Source organism: Bos indicus, chromosome 19, assembly GCF_029378745.1.
Source record: "Bos indicus isolate NIAB-ARS_2022 breed Sahiwal x Tharparkar chromosome 19, NIAB-ARS_B.indTharparkar_mat_pri_1.0, whole genome shotgun sequence".
Classification (NCBI taxonomy): Eukaryota; Metazoa; Chordata; class Mammalia; order Artiodactyla; family Bovidae; genus Bos; species Bos indicus.
In genome coordinates, this window is record NC_091778.1 from 2619984 (window position 1) to 2642323 (window position 22340).

Below are 22340 nucleotides of genomic sequence, written 5' to 3' on the forward strand. Positions count from 1 at the left end.
TGACAAACATTTCACTATGCCTCTTTTGGAAGCTAAGAACAGACCGGACTCGTTCTCAGCTGGTTCTCCTCTGTGCTGGCCCACCCAAATGCAGAGTAGAGGTTAGGGACAAAAGATGGGGAGGTCCAGAGCATTAATGTTAACCTTTTGTAAATCTTAAAGGAACTCAGTTTGTCTGATTTGAAAATCATTTATGATGTGAGGAAAGAGGCAGGAAAAGGCTATTTTATAACAAGTGAAATAACATGGAGAAAAGAGAGAAAACTTCAAAGAGATGTGGAAGAGAAAGATGTAAAATGTGGCCTTGTAAGATGCCACCTAGTCTATCCCTGGACATATGACTGATATAAACCTTTACAGGTCACCTGGGATTTTTTTTCTCATACATGTAGGATGTATAAAAGAGTAGAGGATTGGGAGTGACCCCAGGGCACTTTTGTCTTCTAGGTATACAACATATCTCTAAAGTTTATAGAGGCAAATTTCTAACAACGGTAGCCAAGCCTCAAACAGAATGATTTAAAATAAAAGATCCCTCATTCCTGTCCTGAATAATGATATTTGGAACTGGATCCAGAATAAGGGCAGACAAGGGTTTTTTAACATCCAGAATCAGGTCTGGTTTAAAGGGTGGGGACTGGCTCAGCTAAACAAAGAGGAAACATGTCCCTCCATCCTAATCCTGCTCAAATAGGCCTGCTCACAAAGGCAAGGTTTCTGTTCTCTTCTGTTGACTTCATGGGAAGTTGGCTGAGTCCCCAATTCTGCAGAGGGATGCAGGCAGAGGGGAGTACTGCAAACAGGCTTTACCCTAGGTGTTTAAATGATAAATGTGAAAGAAATGGTGTGGACACTGTCAGTGGGAGGAGGCACTGAACTGAACGCGGAAATATTGCTTAGCCTGGAGCTTTTTCTGGTATCTCTACTACATACCCTCAACTTCCTGCACTGACAAGAACACTATTTGGAAATCAAAATCCTTCCTAACACACACACACACAAACTCGGCCTTATTCATTTCAATATCCTGGCTTCCCACATGCTCCTAAATCCACACATTGGCACCAGTAGCCTGAAGTCTGTAAGTCTGAGCCATTAAGTACATCCTTACCCCTGGAAATTAGGAAAGATCATGATTTAAAGGGGTATTTATGATACTGTGTTGTTCCAGATAGATTTTGCTTTTTTGGGGGGTGGTTCTGATGTATTTGGGGAAGGCATGGAGTATATCTACATCCCTTTGGTCCCTGCTGGTACTCTCCAGTCCCCATACCCTCCTGCAGTCTCCTGCAAGTGCATAGATATTAGGGCAGGGCTCTGCATCTATTTTTACAACCAGGAACCATCTAGTTTGGGAACTTTGAAAGCCAGAAGAAGGCAGCAGGGGTTGCCAAGGCTCAGATTTCCTTGTCACAGTTCTCAACCAGGAGAACAGTTGACAATCAACACCAGTTTGCCTCTTCTTTCTTATCTCTCCACCCCTACAATGTTCCAGGACTCCATACAGATATTACCTCCAACACACACACACACACACACACCCCCACACACACACACCCACACCCACCCCCCTGGGTTTAGAAGCTTTTTAATTCTTAAGGCAGCAAACCCACAAAGCTGAACTCCATACAGATATTACCTCCAACACACACACACACACACACACACACACACACACACACACACACACACACACACACACACACACACCTGGGTTTAGAAGCTTTTTAATTCTTAAGGCAGCAAACCCACAAAGCTGAAAGGGTCTCTGCCACCATCCCTCTTCCGTCCCACGCCGCAAGGCTACACACAATAAAACCCCATACATTCCAAAGACCACAACATAACCCGGACCCGCCCGTGACTCCAGCACGCGTCCCATACCTGATATGCAGACGATGAAATTGGCTTGAAGAAGAAAAAGCACCTCCCAGACTATTTCCATCCTCTGATTCTCATTCCAAGTGCATCACTCGACGTGAAAACAGGGGGGGAAGGGGAAGCCCCACAAGGAACACACACATGCACACACGCACACTTCCTAGCGAGTGCACACTCGCACTTCCACCGGATAGTCGGCCGGGGACAGTCACCCCAAGATCAATATCGCAGTTTGAACTGTTCCAGCAAATTTCCCCTCGGGCTCGACGGACGTGCGCCCCAGACGTGCTGACACATGACCGATGCCTCGCTGCCCAGGAGGTCTCCTTGCTCACCGGTCTCTGCTCCTTGCACAGGCGGTGGAAATAGCACTAGCAGTGGCGGCAGCAGCCACCCGAACGCACCAGTTCTGGGCTCTTCCTGCAAAAACGAGACCGCGATCCGCCTGGCTCCCCAAGAAGACATAGACGATAGCCCCCCGCCGGGCCGGGCCGTGCAGTTTTAGGTCCCTGGCCGCTCGCAGTTTGCAGGCTAAGCCTCGGCAGTCCGCGACGAGTTGCCCTCGAAGTCCGCCCCCCTCACCGGGGCATGGTCAGAGGGTGGCTGCTCCGCGCCGCGCCGTTCTCCTCCTGCTCCCGGGTGCCAGAGGGACGCAGACACAGCATACAGAGAGACAGAAAGAGAGGCAGGGGTTACTGCCCGAGACTGCCGTCCTCCTGCCGCCTCCGCAGACCCTTCCTGCCGCCCCAGTCTGCGCGCAGCCTGCCGCCTCGGAGCCCGGCTCGAGCGACACTCCAGGGCGTGGAGCAGGGGCCGTGCGGGGTCGGCTCCCCGCTGGCCTCGCGAGCTCACGGGCTTCCCACGGCGCGCGCGCCTGCTGTCCCTCTCCTATTTTTCTGGTCTCCCCAGAACCTCCAGTTCCCTCGCTTCCATGGTCCGCGACTAGTGCCGCCGCTGCCGCCGCCGCGGCGATTTTCCGCAATGCAACTGCAGGGGTCGTTATTTCCTCGTCTACAGATCCCGGCGCCTCCCGATTCCGAAGGGAGGCGGGGGCGGGGAGGCTGGAGAGGGGCTCGGCCAGGTGAGCAGTCTCGCCAAGCCCGGGCCCAGCGTCAACCCGGCCGCCCGCCGCTCGGGGCGGAGGCAGGAGGGCGCGGCGGGGAGGCGAGGCCTAACGCGGCCATGAGGACGGGAAGCGGGACGTCGGGCTTCGGGGCAGCACGGCCGCCCAGGCCCAGCGCCGAGCCGCAGCCCCTCACTCTGCCCCGCCCTGGCGGCTGCTGTCACTACAGGATTTGGGGAGAATTTCCCTCTCCTTAAAAAGAACTTTGCGCCAACGGGTTAGGAGTGGGAGACCCGGACGGACTCATCTTGCGAGTGCTGCGCTGCGCTCCCTCCGCTGTGGAGTATTGGGGATTTTTTTTTTTTCTTTGCATAATTCATTCCGTTCCCTCTCTCCTGTCCCTCTCCTGCCCCCTCCTCCTGCCCCCTTTCCGCTCCGGTGCCAGAACAGTACTTACCCCAGAGTTCTCTCTGCAGGCTTCTAGACCAGGTCCTGCAAGTCCCTCACCTCCATCCTCCTGAAACGGGGAAAACCCGTCTTTCCAAGCCCGGGTGCGAGCAGTGGCCACTGCCAAACACGCTTCTGCCTAGCTCCAGGAAGATCCAGGCCTATTGGAAACCCGGGCTCTAGGAGAACGGGCTTCGCTTCTTTTCTTTCGTTTATTCTGTTTTTCTTTCGGAAAGCTCAAGTGCTTTACAGTTTTTTGCTGGGCTTCAGATCACTGCCAGCAATACTCAGCAGCTTCTTCAGATTTTCCCGCACCAACCGCGCGAGCGCGCACACACACAAGCCTAGAGCTCGGCTCCTCTAAGGCCTCGGGGAAGGTGGGGGCGGCCGGAGCGCCAACAGCCACCCAGGCGGAGGCTGTGGCCGGAGCCTCACGCTGTTCCGCAGAAGGTCCCCTCCGCGACCAGGAAAGGGCTTGCTTCCGGTCAACAGCTCGCGGTGTAGATGCAAAGGAGTCGGAAGGAGACCCTGGGCTCGGAACTGTTTCCTTGAGAAGGCTGGCAACGAAAGGAAAAAAAAAAAAAATTTGCAGAGTTGTATTGCCTCTATAGCTGCTATAGAGGTCTGAGAAAACCCCAGACTCACCACTTTGGGAGTGCTGAAGAAAAGGACCGTGAAGGGGAAATCCCTGAAATGATCTCGGATTGCTCTGAGTTCTTGTTCAGATTGCAAATTATGACGTTTGGAAATTTTTCACGAGCGCGGATGGACACACAACAAAGACACGTAACCCACAAGGGTTGTTGTTGTTGTTTGTACTTTTTATTTTGGGGGGTTTAGAAACCATTTCAGTGTGAGGTTTGGGGTTCGGTCTAATAACTGCATAAAGGATGGAGAAGAAGGGAAATGGTTACCATTCATCTGCACAGTAAAGTTAGTGAGTCTTCCAGGCAGTGTGGCTTGTGAGAGTGCGGGATTGGAACCAAAGGAGTTTCAGTGCAGCGTTCCCAGGATTCTTGAACTTACTGTTCGGGAAGAAGTGCAGCCGCCTTTTTGCAGAGTGGCTGTCCGGTGCGGGGTTGGGGTGGAGGGCAGGGAGAGTGAGCAGTGCGAATAGCATGAGCTTTCCCAAAGCCGGGCAGACTTTGGGAGCCACAGCTGCTTAGTTCTGCTGCCTTCAGGGATTCGAAAAAAGAACCACAAGCAGACGACTGCTTTTTAAGACAGACGTGCGACTGAGCTATCTGTTTTCTGAGATGAAGGCCAGGGTCTCCAGGTGGTCAGCATATTAAAAATCTAGGCCCAGATGACGGAAATCCAGGATTCTTATGCAGAGAGCTTAGAGGTTCAGCAGGAAAGACACTGAGATCTCGAAATATTAAAAGAATCGAGATAGTGAGAACTAGTCAGTCATTTTAGGATACATGGGAGAGGGAGGAAGCTCCGCCCAAAAGAGAGTTTTGAAGAGAGAGAGAAAGCTGTTTGTTTGCTAAAGATGAACAGATTCCACCCAGGTAGCTTTTGAAACCATAGACAGTGACCTACCTTCTGCACTTGGGAGTAGAATCTGCTTGCCAGCAGGAGAGCTCTCTCTGGAAGCAGAACAGTGCCTGGATTTTTATACCAGGATTCATTTATTAGCTGGGCTTTCAAGGTGGCAGTGGTAAAGAATCCTGCCAATGCAGAAGAAGTGAGAGACTCGGGTTGGATCCCTGGGTGGGGAGGATCCGGTGGAGTAGGAAATGGTAACCCACTCTAGTATTCTTGCCTAGAAAATTCAATGGACAGAGGAGCCTGGTAGGGTACATGGGGTTGCAAAGAGTCAGACAGGACTGAGCACTGAGGGACTGAATACAGCGCACCCATTTGTTTACTAATAAATTATGCAATTATTAACTGAATGCCAGATACGAGTCAAGCACACTGGCAAGTCGTTGGAGTTTTGTTACTAAAAATTCATAACCCTTGTTTTCAAGACGCTTATAAACTATATTACCTTCTACATTTTGCCTTAAAAGGCAATGCCAGTAAAATAATACTTTTCTTTTTTCAGTCTGTATATTCACCTTCAGCCCTATCAAGGAATATTTAATCAGTTCTCTGCCACCAAGTCCTTTTGATTAAAAACCCAAAAAACATCAATTCATAGAATAGTATTTAACTAAAACTAGTAACATGTATGTATCAATTGTTTGCTATGTGGTAGGCATTGCCAAATCCCTTCCATGAATAATCTTATTTAATCATATATATGAGGGAAATACTGTTATTACCTACATTTTACAGATGATAATACAAAGCCCTAGAGTGGTTATTTGTCCAAGGTCTCACAACTACTAATTGACAGTGTAGAGATCAGAGCTAAGCATTTCAGATTCAGATTCTGTGACAGACCATCTCCCTTCACTCTAGAAAATAAAATGGATCATCTTGTCATCTTGAGGAGGTAGAGGCCACAAGAAAAAATTTAAGGCATATTGAAATGTAATGGTAGATTATGCAGTTTAGAACTTAACTTATCTAGAATTGGGAGAAAGAAAAGATCACTGGAAATTGAATAATGAAAGGTGTTTTTGTTTGTTTGTTTGTTTTTTATTGCTGCATTGCACAGCTTTTGGAATCCTAGTTCCTAGTTCCCTGAGCAGGGATTGAACCTGGGCCCTTGGAAATGAAAGTCCCAACCACTGAACTGCCAAAGAATTTCCTCTAAGGCATTTCTAATGAAAGAATGTGAGTGCCTGCTAAGTGCCAACTCAGTTCTTGGCACTTGGAAGACAATAGTGAATTCAAAGTCACTCAAAATTTAGTTTCCGTGTTAGCATTTTCTAGAAGGAAAAAAAACAATATTTTCTTGAGTTACTTCTAGGCTCAACCCATGTTTTCTAAGAAATTTTTCATCTTAATCCACAAAATAACTCAGGAAAAGAGTGTATTAATTTTAAAATATCTGTCTTCACTCTTTACTTGTGTTTATTTTTTAGCCCATGAAACTAACAAAAGAAGTTTAAAAAACACTATGAAGCTAGAAAATATTTATTCTTATCCTTTTTTTTCATATTTTTAATTTTTTTAACTTTTTACAATATTGTGTTGGTTTTTGCTGTAAAACAACATGAATCCCCCATAATTGTCCCATAATTGTCTGTACATCCCCTCCCTCTGGGGCCCCCCAAGCCATCCCTCCAGGTTGTCACAGAGTCCAAGACTGGACTCCCTGTACTACAGAGCAGCTTCTTACCGGCTGTCCATCTTACACTTGTACCCAAGTCTTAATAACTACAAAGAATCTCTCTCCGCTATATCTGTCTTTGTCTTTTTCCTACTTTACAATTCTCTACTACAAATTCAGCACAAAGTATGTTACACATACAATAGAAAGTCTTGGCTGAGTCCAAGTGTGAGAGTCAGTTCCAGTTTTCCCAAAGAAAGGAAGGGACTCTTCCATTCCCTAGAAGAGAACAACATTGAAATTCTTTGGATTATTTTTCCACCTTCTCTTTTACTCAGCCCCACTGAAAAAGGAATGACTCATCTGGTTGATAAAATTTTTTGAGAATTTGACATCCATCACGGCACATTTCTCTGAGGCAGATCCTCTATACATTAGAAGACAAAGCAGATCCATCTCTCTTCCCTACTGCTCTCTTGGTCAACTTATATTCAGGCAAAATAGGTTCACAATCTCACTATGTGTTTCTGGTCTCCATGCCATATTTAACTCAAGAATCATAGTGATTATCTGGGAAGGGAGACAGGGGAATGAAGAGGGACAGGAGGGAGGTGTTACAAAGGAGTAAAAGGAAGCTTTTTAAAAGTAATGGATATATTCAATATCTTAATTGCGTTGATGGCTTATGGATACATACATATGTCAAAAGTTGTCAAATTGTGCACTTTAAACATGTGAAGTTTATTTTATATCAATTATGTCTCAAGGTTATCCATCAAAATAGATCACTAGCTTATGCAAATAGAGGCAGACTATAATCATAAATAGTCAGAAGTGGATATATTTAATAAACTGTGGCCCAACTGGGCTTAGAGAAGCTCAACTTTAGCACACTGTTGCTGATCTATGTGAAATGTTACTCAGATTTTGAGAAGCATCAAAAATTATAGGAGTTATTCTTTGAGCTATTTCAAATCCTAAAAGATGATGCTGTGAAAGTGCTGCACTCAATATACCAGCAAATTTGGAAAACTCAGCAGTGGCCACAGGACTGGAAAAGGTCAGTTTTCATTCCAATCCCAAAGAAATGCAATGCCAAAGAATGCTCAAACTACCGCACAATTGCACTCATCTCACATGCTAATAAAGTAATGCTCAAAATTCTCCAAGCCAGGCTTCAGTAATATGTGAACCGTGAAATTCTAGATGTTCAAGCTGGTTTTAGAAAAGGCAGAGGAACCAGAGATAAAATTGCCAACATCCGCTGGATCATGGAAAAAGCAAGAGAGTTCCGAAAAACATCTATTTCTGCTTTATTGACTATGCCAAAGCCTTTGACTGTGAATCACAATAAACTGTGGAAAATTCTGAAAAAGATGGGACTACCTGACCTGCCTGACCTGAGGCAGGTCAAGAGGCAGACCACCTGACCTGCCTCTTGAGAAATCTGTATGCAGGTCAGGAAGCAACAGTTAGAACTGGACATGGAAGAACATACTGGTTCCAAATAGGAAAAGGAGTACATCAAGGCTGTATATTGTCACCCTGCTTATTTAACTTGTATGCAGAGTACATCATGAGAAACAATGGGCTGGATGAAGCACAAGCTGGAATCAAGATTGCCAGGAGAAATATCAATAACCTCAGATATGCAGATGACACCACCCTTATGGAAGAAAGTGAAGAGGAACTAAAAAGCCTTTTGATGAAGGTGAAAGAGAAGAGTGAAAAGGTTGGCTTAAAGCTCAACATTCAGAAAATAAAGATCATGACATCCGGTCCCATCACTTCATGGGAAATAGACGGGGAAACTGTGGAAACAGTGTCAGACTATTTTGGGGGGCTCCAAAATCACTACAGATGGTGACTGCAGCCATGAAATTAAAAGACGCTTACTCCTTGGAAGGAAAGTAATGACCAACCTAGATAGCATATTCAAAAGCAGAGACATTACTTTGCCAGCAAAGGTTCGTCTAGTCAAGGTTATGGTTTTTCCTGTGGTCATGTATGGATGTGAGAGTTGGACTGTGAAGAAGGCTGAGTGCCAAAGAATTGATACTTTTGAACTGTGGCGTTGGAGAAGACTCTTGAGAGTCCCTTGGACTGCAAGGAGATCCAACCAGTCCATTCTGAAGGAGATCAGCCCTGGGATTTCTTTGGAAGGAATGATGCTGAAGCTGAAACTCCAGTACTTTGGCCACCTCATGTGAAGAGTTGACTCATTGGAAAAGACTCTGATGCTGGGAGGGATTGGGGGCAGGAGGAGAAGGGGACAACAGAGGATGAGATGGCTGGATGGCATCACTGAGTCGATGGATGTGAACTCCAGGAGTTGGTGATGGACAGGGAGACCTGGCGTGCTGCAATTCATGGGATCCCAAAGAGTAGGACAGGACTGAGTGACTGAACTGAACTGACTGTTTCTTTAATTTGGAAGTTATCACTCAAAGAAGTAGCTCTGATGTTGTCTCTGTATCTTTATATATTTTATCAGTATTGGACTATTAAGTTACAATGTAACTACCTTCTTGGGGACATATGATAAGCTTCCCTAGTATTAGATAGGGAGAGTTTCCTTGAAGTTTGTGAAAATTGTCCAGTCAGTCATTCCTGGAGAGAGGCAATTCTTGGGGCAAAAATTAAAACTTGGAAGATGAGCTTTTAGTGTGGAGCCAAGCAAAAATACTTCCATCTCTCTGAGTTAGGATGAGAGACAAAGGAGTCTGTATATTCAGGAGCATGCTTAATGGTGATGGCTGGATTCTGCCACTTGGATGTGGGCTATGAGCTAGGCAGGGAGGAAGCCTTATAGTACAGCAGGAACAAACCCCAAGGGAAACCAGTAAAATCGGCATGTAATTCTGTAATTTGAGAGCAATCATATATAGTAACCACTTAAAAAGTATCTTTGAATGTTCTTCTTTTCTACTGTGTCTTCAGATGACTATTGATAAACACTATAACACTGTGAGAAAATTTGTGTACCAACACTTAGGCTACAATGATAAGGGGTCTTGCAGCAGATCAAAAGCTAATGTAGAGGTGGTAGCAGAAGGAAACACATGTTTGTACACCAAACTGCAGAGTGTGATGGAAAGTGACACAGCAGGTAAACCATAGGTGAAACTGAGAACTATACTAAAGAAAGGATCAGATGAAGACTCAGATGATGACATGGATTGTGAGCACTGATATCCTCAGGAGTTAGTAGGTGGGAGAGAAGAACCTCAAAAGCAATCTACAATTGTACAATTCAGCATGCAAGCTGAGGCCACCAAGCAGTGTCTTAGTTTCCTGTTGCTTCTGTGATAGATTATTACACATCGAGTGGCTTAAAATGACAGAAAATTTTAATCTTTCAGTTCTGGAGGCCAGAATTCTGAAATAAGTCTGAAGTGTAGCTTTGTTTCTGGAGTCTCAAGGTGAGAATTCATTCCTTGCCTTTTTCAGTTTCTAAGAGGTTGTCCTCATTCCTTTGCTCATGGCTCACATTCAGCACTGCCTTCTCTTCAACCTCTGCTTCAATCATCATATCTTCTTTTACTCCCTGATTCCCTGCCCCCTTTTTTTTAAATAAAGATCCTTGTGATTACATTGAGTTCCCTGGATAATCCAGGATAATCTCTTCCCTCTCAAAATCTTTAAATTAATCACATTGCAGAATTCCCTTTGCCACAGAAGGTAAGATATTTACAAATTCTAGGGATTAAGATGTTGACATATTTTTGAAAAAGGACATGTCTTTTGCTTTTTAAATCTATTTTAAATTAACTACACTTACAGAAATACACTCATATTGGTTAATAGAATGCAGTTTTACTTATCCTATACAATTTAAACCAAAAAAGGTGGTACATGGTTTACTTTTAAAAAGAAAGAAAAAGGACTGGCAATCTGGTTTATTTTATCTATTACAATATATATAAAAGATCCTCCATCAAACACTGCAAAAGCAACAGCATGAACCTTGAGAAATTAAATTTTGGTTTGTCTCTGAGGATGTATTTTTGAAATAGGATTCTTCTCATCCATTCTATAATTTGTAACCAACATAAGAAGGTTCAATTTTTAGTGGAGACAATGGATATTTTATTTCTGTAAATTACTATTCCTTATTTGTTATTTAAATTAGGACAGAAGAATAATTGCTAAGAAAAGGTACATGCTAACTCTATAGAGTTTTGGTCAATAACTTAAAATTCAGTTTGGAAATTAGCAATACCCATACTATACTTTTCTTCTTTTCATTACAATTGATCTCTCTCTCTCAAGTATCCAGGCTTCTGCATGCAAGATTTTAAAAGTGAAAGACTTATTTAGAATGAATAAATAGCAGGAATTCTGTAAACTATTTCTGAAATTTTTAATTAGTCTATTTGTTTATTTAAATAACTTCAGTCTTTCTTACATTTGTGTCCTTGATTTGATGGTAGATTTGATGGTACATTGCAGTTCAAGTCAGTTCAGTTGCTCAATTGTGTCCAACTCTTTTCGACCCCATAGACTGCAGCATGCCAGGCTTCCCTGTCCTTCACCAACTCCTGGAGCTTCCTCAAATTCATGTTCATGGAGTCAGCAATGCCATCCAACCATCTCATCCTCTGTTGTTCCCTTCTGCTCCTGCCTTCGATCTTTCTCAGCATCAGGGTCTTTTCCAATGAGTCAGTTCTGAGTATCAGGTGGTCAAAATATTGGAATCTCAGCTTCAGCATCCATTCTTCCAATGAATATTCAGGACTGATTTCCTTTAGGATTGACTGGTTTGATCTACTTGCAGTCCAAGGGACTCTCAAGAGTCTTCTCCAACACCGCACTTCAAAAACATTAATTCTTCAACACTCAGCTTTCTTCACAGTCCAACTCTCACATTCATACCTAACTACTGTAAAAACCATAGCTTTGACTAGATGGACCTTTGTCTAGGACCTTTGTCTCTGCTTTTTAATATGCTGTCTAGGTTGGTCATAGCTTTTCTTCCAAGGAGCAAGCGTCTTTTAATTTCATGGCTGCAGTCACCATCTGAAGTGATTTTGGAGTTTAAAAAAAAAAAAAAAAAGGATCTCACTGTTTCCATTGTTGCCCATCTATTTGCCGTGAAGTAATGGGACCAGATGCCATGATCTTAGTTTTCTGAATGTTGAGTTTTAAGCCAGCGTTTTCACTCTTCTCTTTCATTTTCATCAGGAGGCTCTTTAGTTCTTTGCTTTCTGCCATAGGGTGTTGTCATCTGCATATCTGAGGTTATTGATATTTCTCCCAGCAATCTTGATTCCAGCTTCTGCTTCATACAACCTGGCATTTTGCACAATGTACTCTGCATACAAGTTAAATAAGCAGGCTGACAATATACAGCCTTGTTGTACTCTTTTCTCATTTTGGAATCAGTCTATTGTTCCACGTCCAGTTCTAACTGTTGCTTCTTGACTTGCATACAGATTTCTCAGGAGATAAGTCGGGTGGGCTGGTATTCCCATCTCTTTAAGAATTTTCCAGTTTGTTGTGATCCACACAGTCAAAGGCTTTGGGGTAGTCAATAAAACAGAAGTAGGTGTCTTTCTGAAATTCTTTTGCTTTTTTAATGATCCAGCAGATGTTGGCAATTTGATCTCTGGTTCCTTTGTCTTTTCTAAATCCAGCTTGGACATCTGGAAGTTCACTGTTCACGTATTGCTGAAGCCTGGCTTAGAGAATTTTGAGCATTATTTTATAGCGTGTGAGATGAATGCAATTGTGCGGTAGTTTGTGAATTCTTTAGCATTGACTTTCTTGGGGATTGAAATGAAAACTGACCTTTTCCAGTCCTGTGGCCACTGCTTAGTTTTCCAAATTTGCTGCCATATTGTGTTCAGCACTTTCACAGCATAATCTTTTAGAATTTGAAATAGCTCAACTGGAATTCCATCACCTCCACTAGCTTTGTTCATAGTGATGCTTTCTAAGGCCCACTTGACTTCACATTCCATTGATGTCTGGCTCTAGGTGAGTGATCACACCATTGTGATTATCTGGGTTATGAAGATCTTTTTTGTACAGTTCTTCTGTGTATTCGTGCCACCTCTTCTTAATATCTTCTGCTTCTGTTAGGTCCATACCATTTCTGTCCTTTATTGAGCCCATCTTTTTATGAAATATTCCCTTGGTATCTCTAATTTTCTTGAAGACATCTCTAGTCTTTCCCATTCTCTTGTTTTCCTCTATTTCTTTGCTTTGATCACTGAGGATGGCTTTCATATCTCTCCTTGCTAATTTTTGGAACTCTGCATTCAAATGGGTATATCTTTCCTTTCTCCTTTGCTTTTCACTTATCTTCTTTTCACAAATATTTGTAAGCCCTCTTCAGACAGCCATTTTGCTTTTTTGCATTTCTTTTCCATAGGGATGGTCTTGATCCCTGTCTCCTGTACAGTGTCATGGACCTCCGTCCATAGTTCATCAGACACTCTGTCTATCAGATCAAGTACCTTAAATCTATTTGTCACTTCCACTGTATAATCATTAGGGATTTAATTTATGTCATACCTGAAAGGTCTAGTGGTTTCCCCCACTTTTTTCAATTTAAGTCTGAACTTGGCAATAAGGAGTTCTTGATCTGAGCCACTGTCAGCTCCCAGTCTTGTTTTTGCTGACTGTATAGAGCTTCTCCATCTTTGGCTGCAAAGAATATAATCAATCTGATATTGGTGTTGACCATCTGGTGATGTCCATGTGTAGAGTCTTCTCTTGTGTTGTTGGAAGAGGGTATTTGCTATGACCAGTGCGTTGTCTTGACAAAACTCTATTAGCCTTTGCCCTGCTTCATTCTGTACTCCAAGGCCAAATTTGCCTGTTACTCCAGGTGTTTCTTGACTTCCTACTTTTGCATTCCAGTCCCCTATAGTGAAAAGGACATCTTTTTTAGGTGTTAATTCTAAAAGGTCTTGTAAGTCTTCATAGAACCATTCAACTTCAATTTCTTCAGTGCTTGGTTGGAGCATAGACTTGGATTACCATGATATTGAATAGTGTGCCTTGGAAATGAACAGAGATCATTCTGTCGTTTTTGAGATTGCATCCAAGTACTGTATTTCAGACTCTTTTGTTGACTATGATTGTTACTCCATTTCTTCTAAGGGATTGCTGCCCACAGTAGCAGATATAATGGTCATCTAAGTTAAATTCACCCCTTCCAGTCCATTTTAGTTTGCTGATTCCTAGAAAGCCGACGTTCACTCTTGCCATCTCCTATTTGACCACTTCCAGTTTCCTTGATTTATGGAGGACCTAACATTTCAGGTTCCTATGCAATATTGCTCTTTACAGCATCAGACCTTGCTTCTATCACCAATCCCATCCACAACTGGGTGTTGCTTTTGCTTTGGGTCTGTCTCTTCATTCTTTCTGGTGTTATTTCACCACTGACCTCCAGTAGCATATTGGGCGCCTACCCACCTGGGGAGTTCATCTTTCAGTATCCTATCTTTTTGCCTTTTCATACTGTTCATGGGGTTCTCAAGGCAAGAATACTGAAGTGGTTTGCCATTCTTTTCTCCAGTGGACCACATTTTGTTAGAACTCTCCACCAAGACCCATCCATCTTGGGTGGCCCTACACAACATGGCTTAATTTCATTGAGTTAGACAAGGCTGTTATCCATGTGATTAGATTGTCTAGTTTGTTTGTCAAAGCATTATTTACAAAAAATCAAGATATGTGTGTCCACTGATGGATAAATACTTTTTTAAAGTGATATATATACACTCAGCCATAAAAAAATAACCGAATTTTGCTATAGTGACAACATTGATATTTCTAGAGGGAGTTACCCTAACCAAAATAAGTCAGAGAAAGACAAAATAATGTGTGATTTCACTTATGTGTGCTATATATAAAACAAGACAAGTAAACAGGAATAACAAAACAGCTTCATAGATACAGAGAACAAGCATGGACTTTCTAGAGGGGAGGAGTATGGGGTGGGGTGGGGTGGAATAACAACAAAAAAAGGCAATTTTCTTGATTCTCATGATCATTTTACAATGTACATTTCTATAAAACAATCATATTATATATCTCAAATGCATATAATTTTTACCAACAAGACCTCAATAAAACTTTGGAAAAGGTATTAAAATTTTAAAGAAAAACAAATTAAAATAAAGTAGTTCCAAATATCTGAAATAATCTGAAGATTAAGATAATCATCCTTTAAAGAGAAAAAGATATATATATATATATATATGTTTGAATATATATTTAAACAAATATATATATGTATATATGCATATATAGTGCATGTGTGCTAAATTGCTTCATCATGTCCAACTCTTTGTGACTCTATGGACTATAGCCCACCAAGCTTCTATATTCATGGAATTCTTCAGACAAGAATACTGGAGTGGGTTGCCATGCCTTCTCCAGAGCACCTTCCCAACCCAGGGATCGAACCCTCATATTCTGTATCTGCTATGTTGCAGATGGATTCTTTAGTGCTGAGCCATAAGGGAAGCCTATATATATATATATAGATATATGCCTGTAAGTTGTATTTACAGTATGATCGCCATTGCTAGTGTTGTCCAATACAGTTTCTAATTTTAGCCATTCAGAGTGTCAAGATCAATTGCTGTTGTTTGTGAGAAAGAATAGTAAATGTGGGCAGTAGCACAGAGCAGCCTAATTCCTATGTTCCACTCATTCTCAGTCAAATGCTGCTCAATGCCCAAACCTTACAATTAAACCTCTCTAGAGTGCTGGTATCATCTGTTCATTTAAAGTCCAAAATTAGAAATGGTTGTGTTTTTAACTATATCAAGTTCTTAAAGCAGTTCCCGATCAATTTATTTATTGTTACATCAGATATTTTCAAGCACATCTGCAAGCTTCCTTGGATGATAGCAACAATAACGAAGGAGAAAGTTTAAGGTACATAAACCTTGATTAAGAAGCATGGCCCTGTATCAGAAGGAAGGGTTCATTCCCAGTCATAAGTCCATTTTACCCAAATAACGCTGCTTGATGTGATCTTCTGGATGAGAAACAGATGTGTCACTGAAACATCACAATATTCTGTGCCTTGCACAGATCACCTTCATCCATGGTATCTACATTAAACTTTTCATTTATCTTCAAATCTCCTAATGGTGTTTAAGCTCAGGAGATGTTGGTGTAAGAAACTATGGACACTCATTACCAGGAGAAAAGAGAGGCACTGGGTTGGTATAGCACCTAGATGAATGAATTAACTAAAATGGAGGATAAGTGCCTGATGGTGGTGACTCACAGTCCAAGCACAATATTAAAAAGGATGTGGAAATTTTGAGTTTATTCTGAGCCTGTGCTCCACATTTGTAATACATAGCAATCTATACTTTGTGGAAATAGTCTGGTTACAGGTGAATCATCTACACGAAGTAAGACCCCAGTAACCATTAAGATCTCCAAGTAACAGTGATTATCTCTGCAAGAGATGGTTGTCCAGGATGAGGCAGGGTGTCAGGGTCTCTATTAGAGAATCAAAATTCGTTTAAGACCATATAACTTGAGCTACATTCTAATGAGATATGTTTGAAAAGGATGATTCATTTTGTATCACTTTGATGTATTTTTATTTTTAGAAGTTTTAATACAACCAGTTAAACATTAGCTCTTTTATGAACTTGGGTTTGAATGCACCCTCAATATTTCAAAAATCTTTCATATTGAAAAGTAGAATGAATACAGATCAGAAAAAATATATGAGATTCCATGCCAATGATTTATGGTACCATGGGAAGTTTTTCATTTGCCTGGTAAAGTTTCCTCACTTGTAAAAAGGGAGTAAAATCTTTGGGGATGTGGAGAGGGTTGAAACTCAGATGGTAAAGACTCTTCTAACTCTCCTAGCTTTAAGAGCATATTCAATCTTTAGAGCACATTTTCATTATATATTTTCAAAATTACTTTTTGCAAAGTGTCCATAAAAAGCAATATAATTTCAAAGTTATTTGTTTTACATTTTATTGGAGTATCATTGATTTAAAAAAAAGCAGAAGAACCAGAGATCAAATTGCCAACATTAGATGGGAACACCAGACCACCTGATCTGCCTCTTGAGAAATTTGTATGCAGATCAGGAAGCAACAGTCAGAACTGGACATGGAACAACAGACTGGTTCCAAATAGGAAAAGGAGTACGTCAAGGCTGTATATTGTCACCATGCTTATTTAACTTATACGCAGAGCACATCATGAGAAACGCTGGACTGGAAGAAACACAAACTGGAATCAAGATTGCGGGGAGAAATCTCAATAACCTCAGATATGCAGATGACACCACCCTTATGGCAGAAAGTGAAGAGGAACTAAAAAGCCTCTTGATGAAAGTGAAAGTGGAGAGTGAAAAAGTTGGCTTAAAGCTCAACATTCAGAAAACCAAGATCATGGCATCCGGTCCCATCACTTCATGGGAAATAGATGGGGAAACAGTGGAAACAGTGTCAGACTTTATTTTGGGGGGCTCCAAAATCACTACAGATGGTGACTGCAGCCATGAAATTAAAAGACCCTTACTCCTTGGAAGGAAAGTTATGACCAACCTAGATAGCATATTCAAAAGCAGAGACATTACTTTGCCGACAAAGGTCTGTCTAGTCAAGGCTATGGTTTTTCCAGTGGTCATGTATGGATGTGAGAGTTGGACTGTGAAGAAGGCTGAGCGCCGAAGAATTGATGCTTTTGAACTGTGGTGTTGGAGAAGACTCTTGAGAGTCCCTTGGACTGCAAGGAGATCCAACCAGTCCATTCTGAAGGAGATCAGCCCTGGGATTTCTTTGGAAGGAATGATGCTAAAGCTGAAACTCCAGTACCTTGGCCACCTCATGCGAAGAGTTGACTCACTGGAAAAGACTCTGTTGCTGGGAGGGATTGGCGGCAGGAGGAGAAGGGGATGTCAGAGGATGAGATGGCTGGATGGCATCACTGACTCGATGGACGTGAGTCTGAGTGAACTCCGGGAGTTGGTGATGGTCAGGGAGGCCTGGTGTGCTGAGATTCATGGGGTCACAAAGAGTCGGATATGACTGAGCGACTGATCTGATCTGGTCTGATCTGGTTCCTAGGTATTTAATTCTTTTTTGTTATGATTGTAAATGGGATTGTTTTCATAACTTCTCTTTCTCATCTTTTATTGTTAGTGCATAGGAATACAAGGGATTTCTGTGTTATTTATTTTGTATCCTGCAAGTTTACAAAATTCATTCTAGCAGTTTTCTGGTAGCGTCTTCATGGTTTTCTATGTGTAGAAAACTCTGGGAAATAGTGAAGGACAGGAAAGCCTGCTCTGCCGCAGTCCATGGGGTCACAAAGTCAGACATTACTGAGTGACTGAGCAACAAATGTACAATGTGACATAAGCGGCACACAGTGAGAGTTTCACTTCTTTTCTAATTTGGATTCCTTTTATTTATTTTTCTTTTCTGATTGCTGTGGCTAACATTTTTTAAGGTAAGATTATATCGCTATAAACTTCCCTCTTAGAACTTCTTTTGTTGTGACCCATAGGTTTCGGTTTGTCATGTTTTCATTGTCACTCTTCTCTAGGTATTTTTTAAATTCCTCTTTGATTTCTTCATTGATCCATTGGTTATTTAGTAACACAATGTTTAGCTACATGTGATTGTGTTTTTTATAATTTTCCCCCTGTAGTTTATTTTAAATTTCATAGCACTGTGGTTGGAAAAGTTGTTTGATATGGCATCTAAAATAAATTTTCTTCCACTCCCTGTGGCTTGATTTGTGACCCAAGGTGTGATCTATCCTGGAGAAAGCTCCATGTGTACTTCAGAAAAAAATGTTGCTTTCAGATGAAATATCAATTAGGTCTCTCTCGTCTAAAGTGTCACTTAAGGTTTATGTTCCCTTTTTAATATTCTGCCTGGGTGATGTGTCCATTAGTGTAAATTTGGTATTAAAGTCCCCCACTATTATTGTGCTACTCTCAATTTCCCCTTTTATGACTGTTAGTTTTTACCTTATATATTGAGATGGTTTTACCTTGGGTGCATAAATAGTTACAATTTTTACATCTTTTTCTTGGATTAATCCTTTGATCATTATGTAGTGTCCTCCTTTTCTCTTTTAACAGTCTTTATTTTAAGGTCTATATTATTTGATATGAATATTGCTACTCCAGTTCTCTTTTGATTTTCATTTGTGTGGAATATCTTTTTCCATCCTTTGACTTTCAGTCTGTATGTGTGTCTAGGTCTGAAGTCATTCTCTTATAGGCATCATATATGAGTCTTATTTTTGTATCCATTCAGCTAATCTATGTCTTTTTGTTGGAACATTTAATCCATTTGCATTAAGGAGGTCATTGATATATATATTCCTACTGCCATTTTCATAATTGTTTTGGGGGATATTTGTAGGTCTGTTTTCCTTCCTCTTTTGTTCTCTTCTCTCACTTTTCTTGCCTAGAGAATTTCCTTTGGTATTTGTTGTAAAAGTGGTTTTGTGATGCTGAATTCTCTTAGCTTTTGTTTGTCTGTAAAGCTTTTGATTTCTCCTTCAAATATGAATGACAGCCTTGCTAGGTAGAGTATTCTTGCTTGTAGACTTTTCCCTTTCTTTACTTTAAGTATTATCCTGCCACTCCGTTCTGGCTTGCAGTGTGTCTGCTGAAAATCAACTGATAACCTTATGGGGATTCCCTTGTATATTAGTTGTTGCTTTTAAAGTTTTTATTTGTATTTTATTTTTGTTCATTTGAATGATATGTGTTTCAGAGTGTTCCTCCTTGGGTTTATCTTATGTGCTTCCTTGACTTGGGTAATTATTTTCTTTCCTATGTTAGGGAAGTTTTTGACTATAATCTTTTCAAACCTTTTCTCAGGCACTTGCACTTCTTTTTCTGGGAATCCCTCTAACTCTAATGTTGATGAATTTATTGTTTCAGAAGTCTCTTAGACTGTCTTCATTTCTTTTCATTCTCTTTTCTTTTTTCTGTCTGTGGCAGAAATTTTCAGCATCCTATCTTCCAGGTTACTTTTCTGTTCTTCTGTGCCAGTTATTCTGCTATTGATTCCCTCTAGTGTACTTTTCATTTCAGCCATTGTCTTGTTCATCTCTTTGCTTGTTCTTTAGTTCTTCAAGATCTGTGTTAAAGTTTTCTTGTAACTTCTTGATCTATGCCTCCATTCTTTTTCTGAGGTCTTGGATCATCTTTAGTATCATTATTCTGAATTCTTTTTCAGATATATTGCTTATCTCCTCTTTATTTAATTGTTCTTATAGGTTTTTGCCTGCCTCCTTCACCTGCAGCACATTTCTTAGTCATCTCATTTTGTCAAAATTATTGTGCTCATTCCACAGGATGCACGCTTATAGTTCCTCTTGCTTCTGTTATCTTCCTCCTTGGTTATCTTCCTCCTTGTTATCTATCTCCTTGGGTGAGATTTTTCCAGAGGCCGTGGCCAGCAGGGTCTTCTCTTTGCTCTGTGGTTGTCACTGCCCTATCAGGGGCTGGGTTTCCTCCCTAGTTGTTGAAGTAGAGACCCTTAGATCTGTTTCTTGGCTGTGATTCTGATTTGTGGTTTGAGGTAAGCAAGATTGGAGGAGCCTTGCTGAGAGACAAGCCACTAAGCATTCCTCCTCTGGAGATTTTCATCTGTGAATGTGCTCTTTTGTGTCCCCTTTCACTCATTGTGCAGGCTCACAAAGTATACAGCTGTTGATACTACTCTTTGTTCTGTCTTAACTGGTATGCTGGCAACTCGCTGTAGTGATTATCAGGTGTTTTTACCCGGCCTCTGGTGAAGATCCACTGAGTTCAGGTCCCAGGACTACAATAGTATCTGGACTCGTGGTGGGAGCTATAGAAGCAGCTCAGACTCTGGTCTGGTCTAAACCTTGTTCTTACATGCCCACAGAGATAATCATTACTAAAGCCAGACCTGGATCAGCTGCAAGAACACTTGTTCTTTTGGATGTTTCCCAGGTGCTGAATTTAGGAAGCCATCGGTGGAGATACAACTTCAAAGTTCATGCACCCATGAGGAGAGATTTCAGCTCTTCTTCCTTAGTCATACACCCCTGGGATTCAGTTGTGGTTTCAGCCCCTCCCCTGGGTCCCAGAACCCACCGGTAAGTTTCCTAGTAGCAAGAGCTATCAGCGTGCTCCTGGGACAGCATGGAGGGTCCCTGCACCCACTTGCGTATTTCTTAGAAGTGGGAGATTTGTGTACAGTCCTGGTACAGTAAGGCAAGCTCTGGCATCCACTGGTGAATTTCCAGTGGTTGGGAAAGTTATCCACAACCTTCTGGATCAGCAAGAGCAGGTCCTGAGGCCTGCTGGCAGCATTGATAGTAGCTAGAACTGTCCATACATTTAAGGTCAATTGGGGCAGGTCGTATGGCCCAATGGCAGAATTCCTAGTGGGGAAATCTGTCTTTGCCCTTCTAAGTTAGTGGGTATGGGACCTGGTGGCTGCGCATGGATCTAGAAGATGTGGTCAGTGTCTGCCTATGGAGCCCAAGATGGCGGCAGTGACTTATACTCACACTGGAGCTCCTGAATGCAGTGTCCTATTGCCTGGGAGTGTTCACAGGGAAATAAATTATGATGGTGATCTTGCACCTCTCCTCAGGCACCTCCCAATAATGGTGCTTTGCCTCTTTGGTGTATCAGGCTTCTTTTTGGTATACTGACATTTGCCATGGCCCAATCTAACCCTGGCTGCTTCTACATCTAACATAGGCTGTTTCCACTCCTAACCCTAGTCCTCTCCCTGAGCCTGAGCTTTGGAGTTTGAGCTTTAGCACCTGACTCCCACCCTCACTATCAGAGGGGTATCTCACGTTGGGGAACTCAGTGTGGTGGTTCTGACCCTCTGTGTAGGCTACTCTCCATATTGCTTTCCACAAACCAGTTACTGCTCTCTCTTCTTTCAGTTCAGTTCAGTCACTCAGTCGTGTCCGACTCTTCACAACCCCATGAATCGCAGCACACCAGGCCTCCCTGTCCATCACCACCTCCTGGAGTTCACCCAAAGTAATGTGCATCAAGTCGGTGATGCCATCAGCCATCTCATTCTCTGTCACCCTTTCTCCTCCCGCCTCCATCTGTCCCAGCATTAGGGTCTCCCTTCTTTAGGTGCTGAAATTCTCCCTCTGTCCAGTCTAATCTCTCCACGGTGAGGAGTCTTCCCAAGGTGCATGAAACTTTCTTCCTTCACAGCTCCCTCCCCCTGATTTCTTTTTTTTTCCTTTTGTTCTGCCTTGTCCTGTGGAGGTTTTCTTATCTTTCTGGACATCTGAGTTCTTCTGTAGGTATTCAGTAGCAGTTTTGTGTGAATTACTCCAACTGTAGATGCATTTTCAATGTTTCTGTGAAGGGAGGTGAACTCTGCTTCTTACTCCTCTGCCTTTTTTATCTCGCACCTGAATTTATTGTTTAAAGAAAAAAAAACGTTGACTTTTTGTATATTAGTCAATTTCTTTCATGTCTATGCAATTTAAGAGATTAATAGCTACAACATTTAAAGCTGACAACTGAATTTTTCTGAAGGCTTGTTGACCAATGAAAATAAATAAATACACATAGCAAACTAGAAATGGATTTGGTGTCTTAGTGTTAGACTGGAAAATGTTGTCAGATGATTTGAATCAGAAAATAGAGACTGAATGTAGTTATGTCCATCACAAAAGCCTAGCATCTGCAACATTGGTAGATAGCATTGCCTATAAAAGCAACTATAGACCTTAAATTAAGGAAGCCATGAATAGTTTCTAGCAGAGAGCTTTTACAAAATCATCTACCTCACT

At 41.9% G+C, this 22340-nt stretch overlaps 1 protein-coding gene across 2 annotated transcripts in view; it reads right to left on the bottom strand.

Moving 5' to 3' along the window:
- Positions 1-3985, bottom strand: part of CA10 (carbonic anhydrase 10) — an 852220-nt gene extending 848235 nt beyond the window's left edge. Inside the window, exons 1-2 of one of the 2 annotated variants that reach the window (XM_070772473.1) lie at positions 3402-3985; positions 1885-2510 (exon numbers count right to left, since the gene is read on the bottom strand). In XM_070772473.1, coding sequence (XP_070628574.1) covers positions 1885-1945 — 61 coding nt within the window. In that variant the 5' untranslated portion in view covers positions 1946-2510; positions 3402-3985. Of the gene's footprint in view, positions 1-1884; positions 3128-3401 lie in introns of those variants that run through there. The other variant, XM_070772474.1, reaches the window with a different exon arrangement.
- Positions 3986-22340: the final 18355 nt, after the last annotated feature.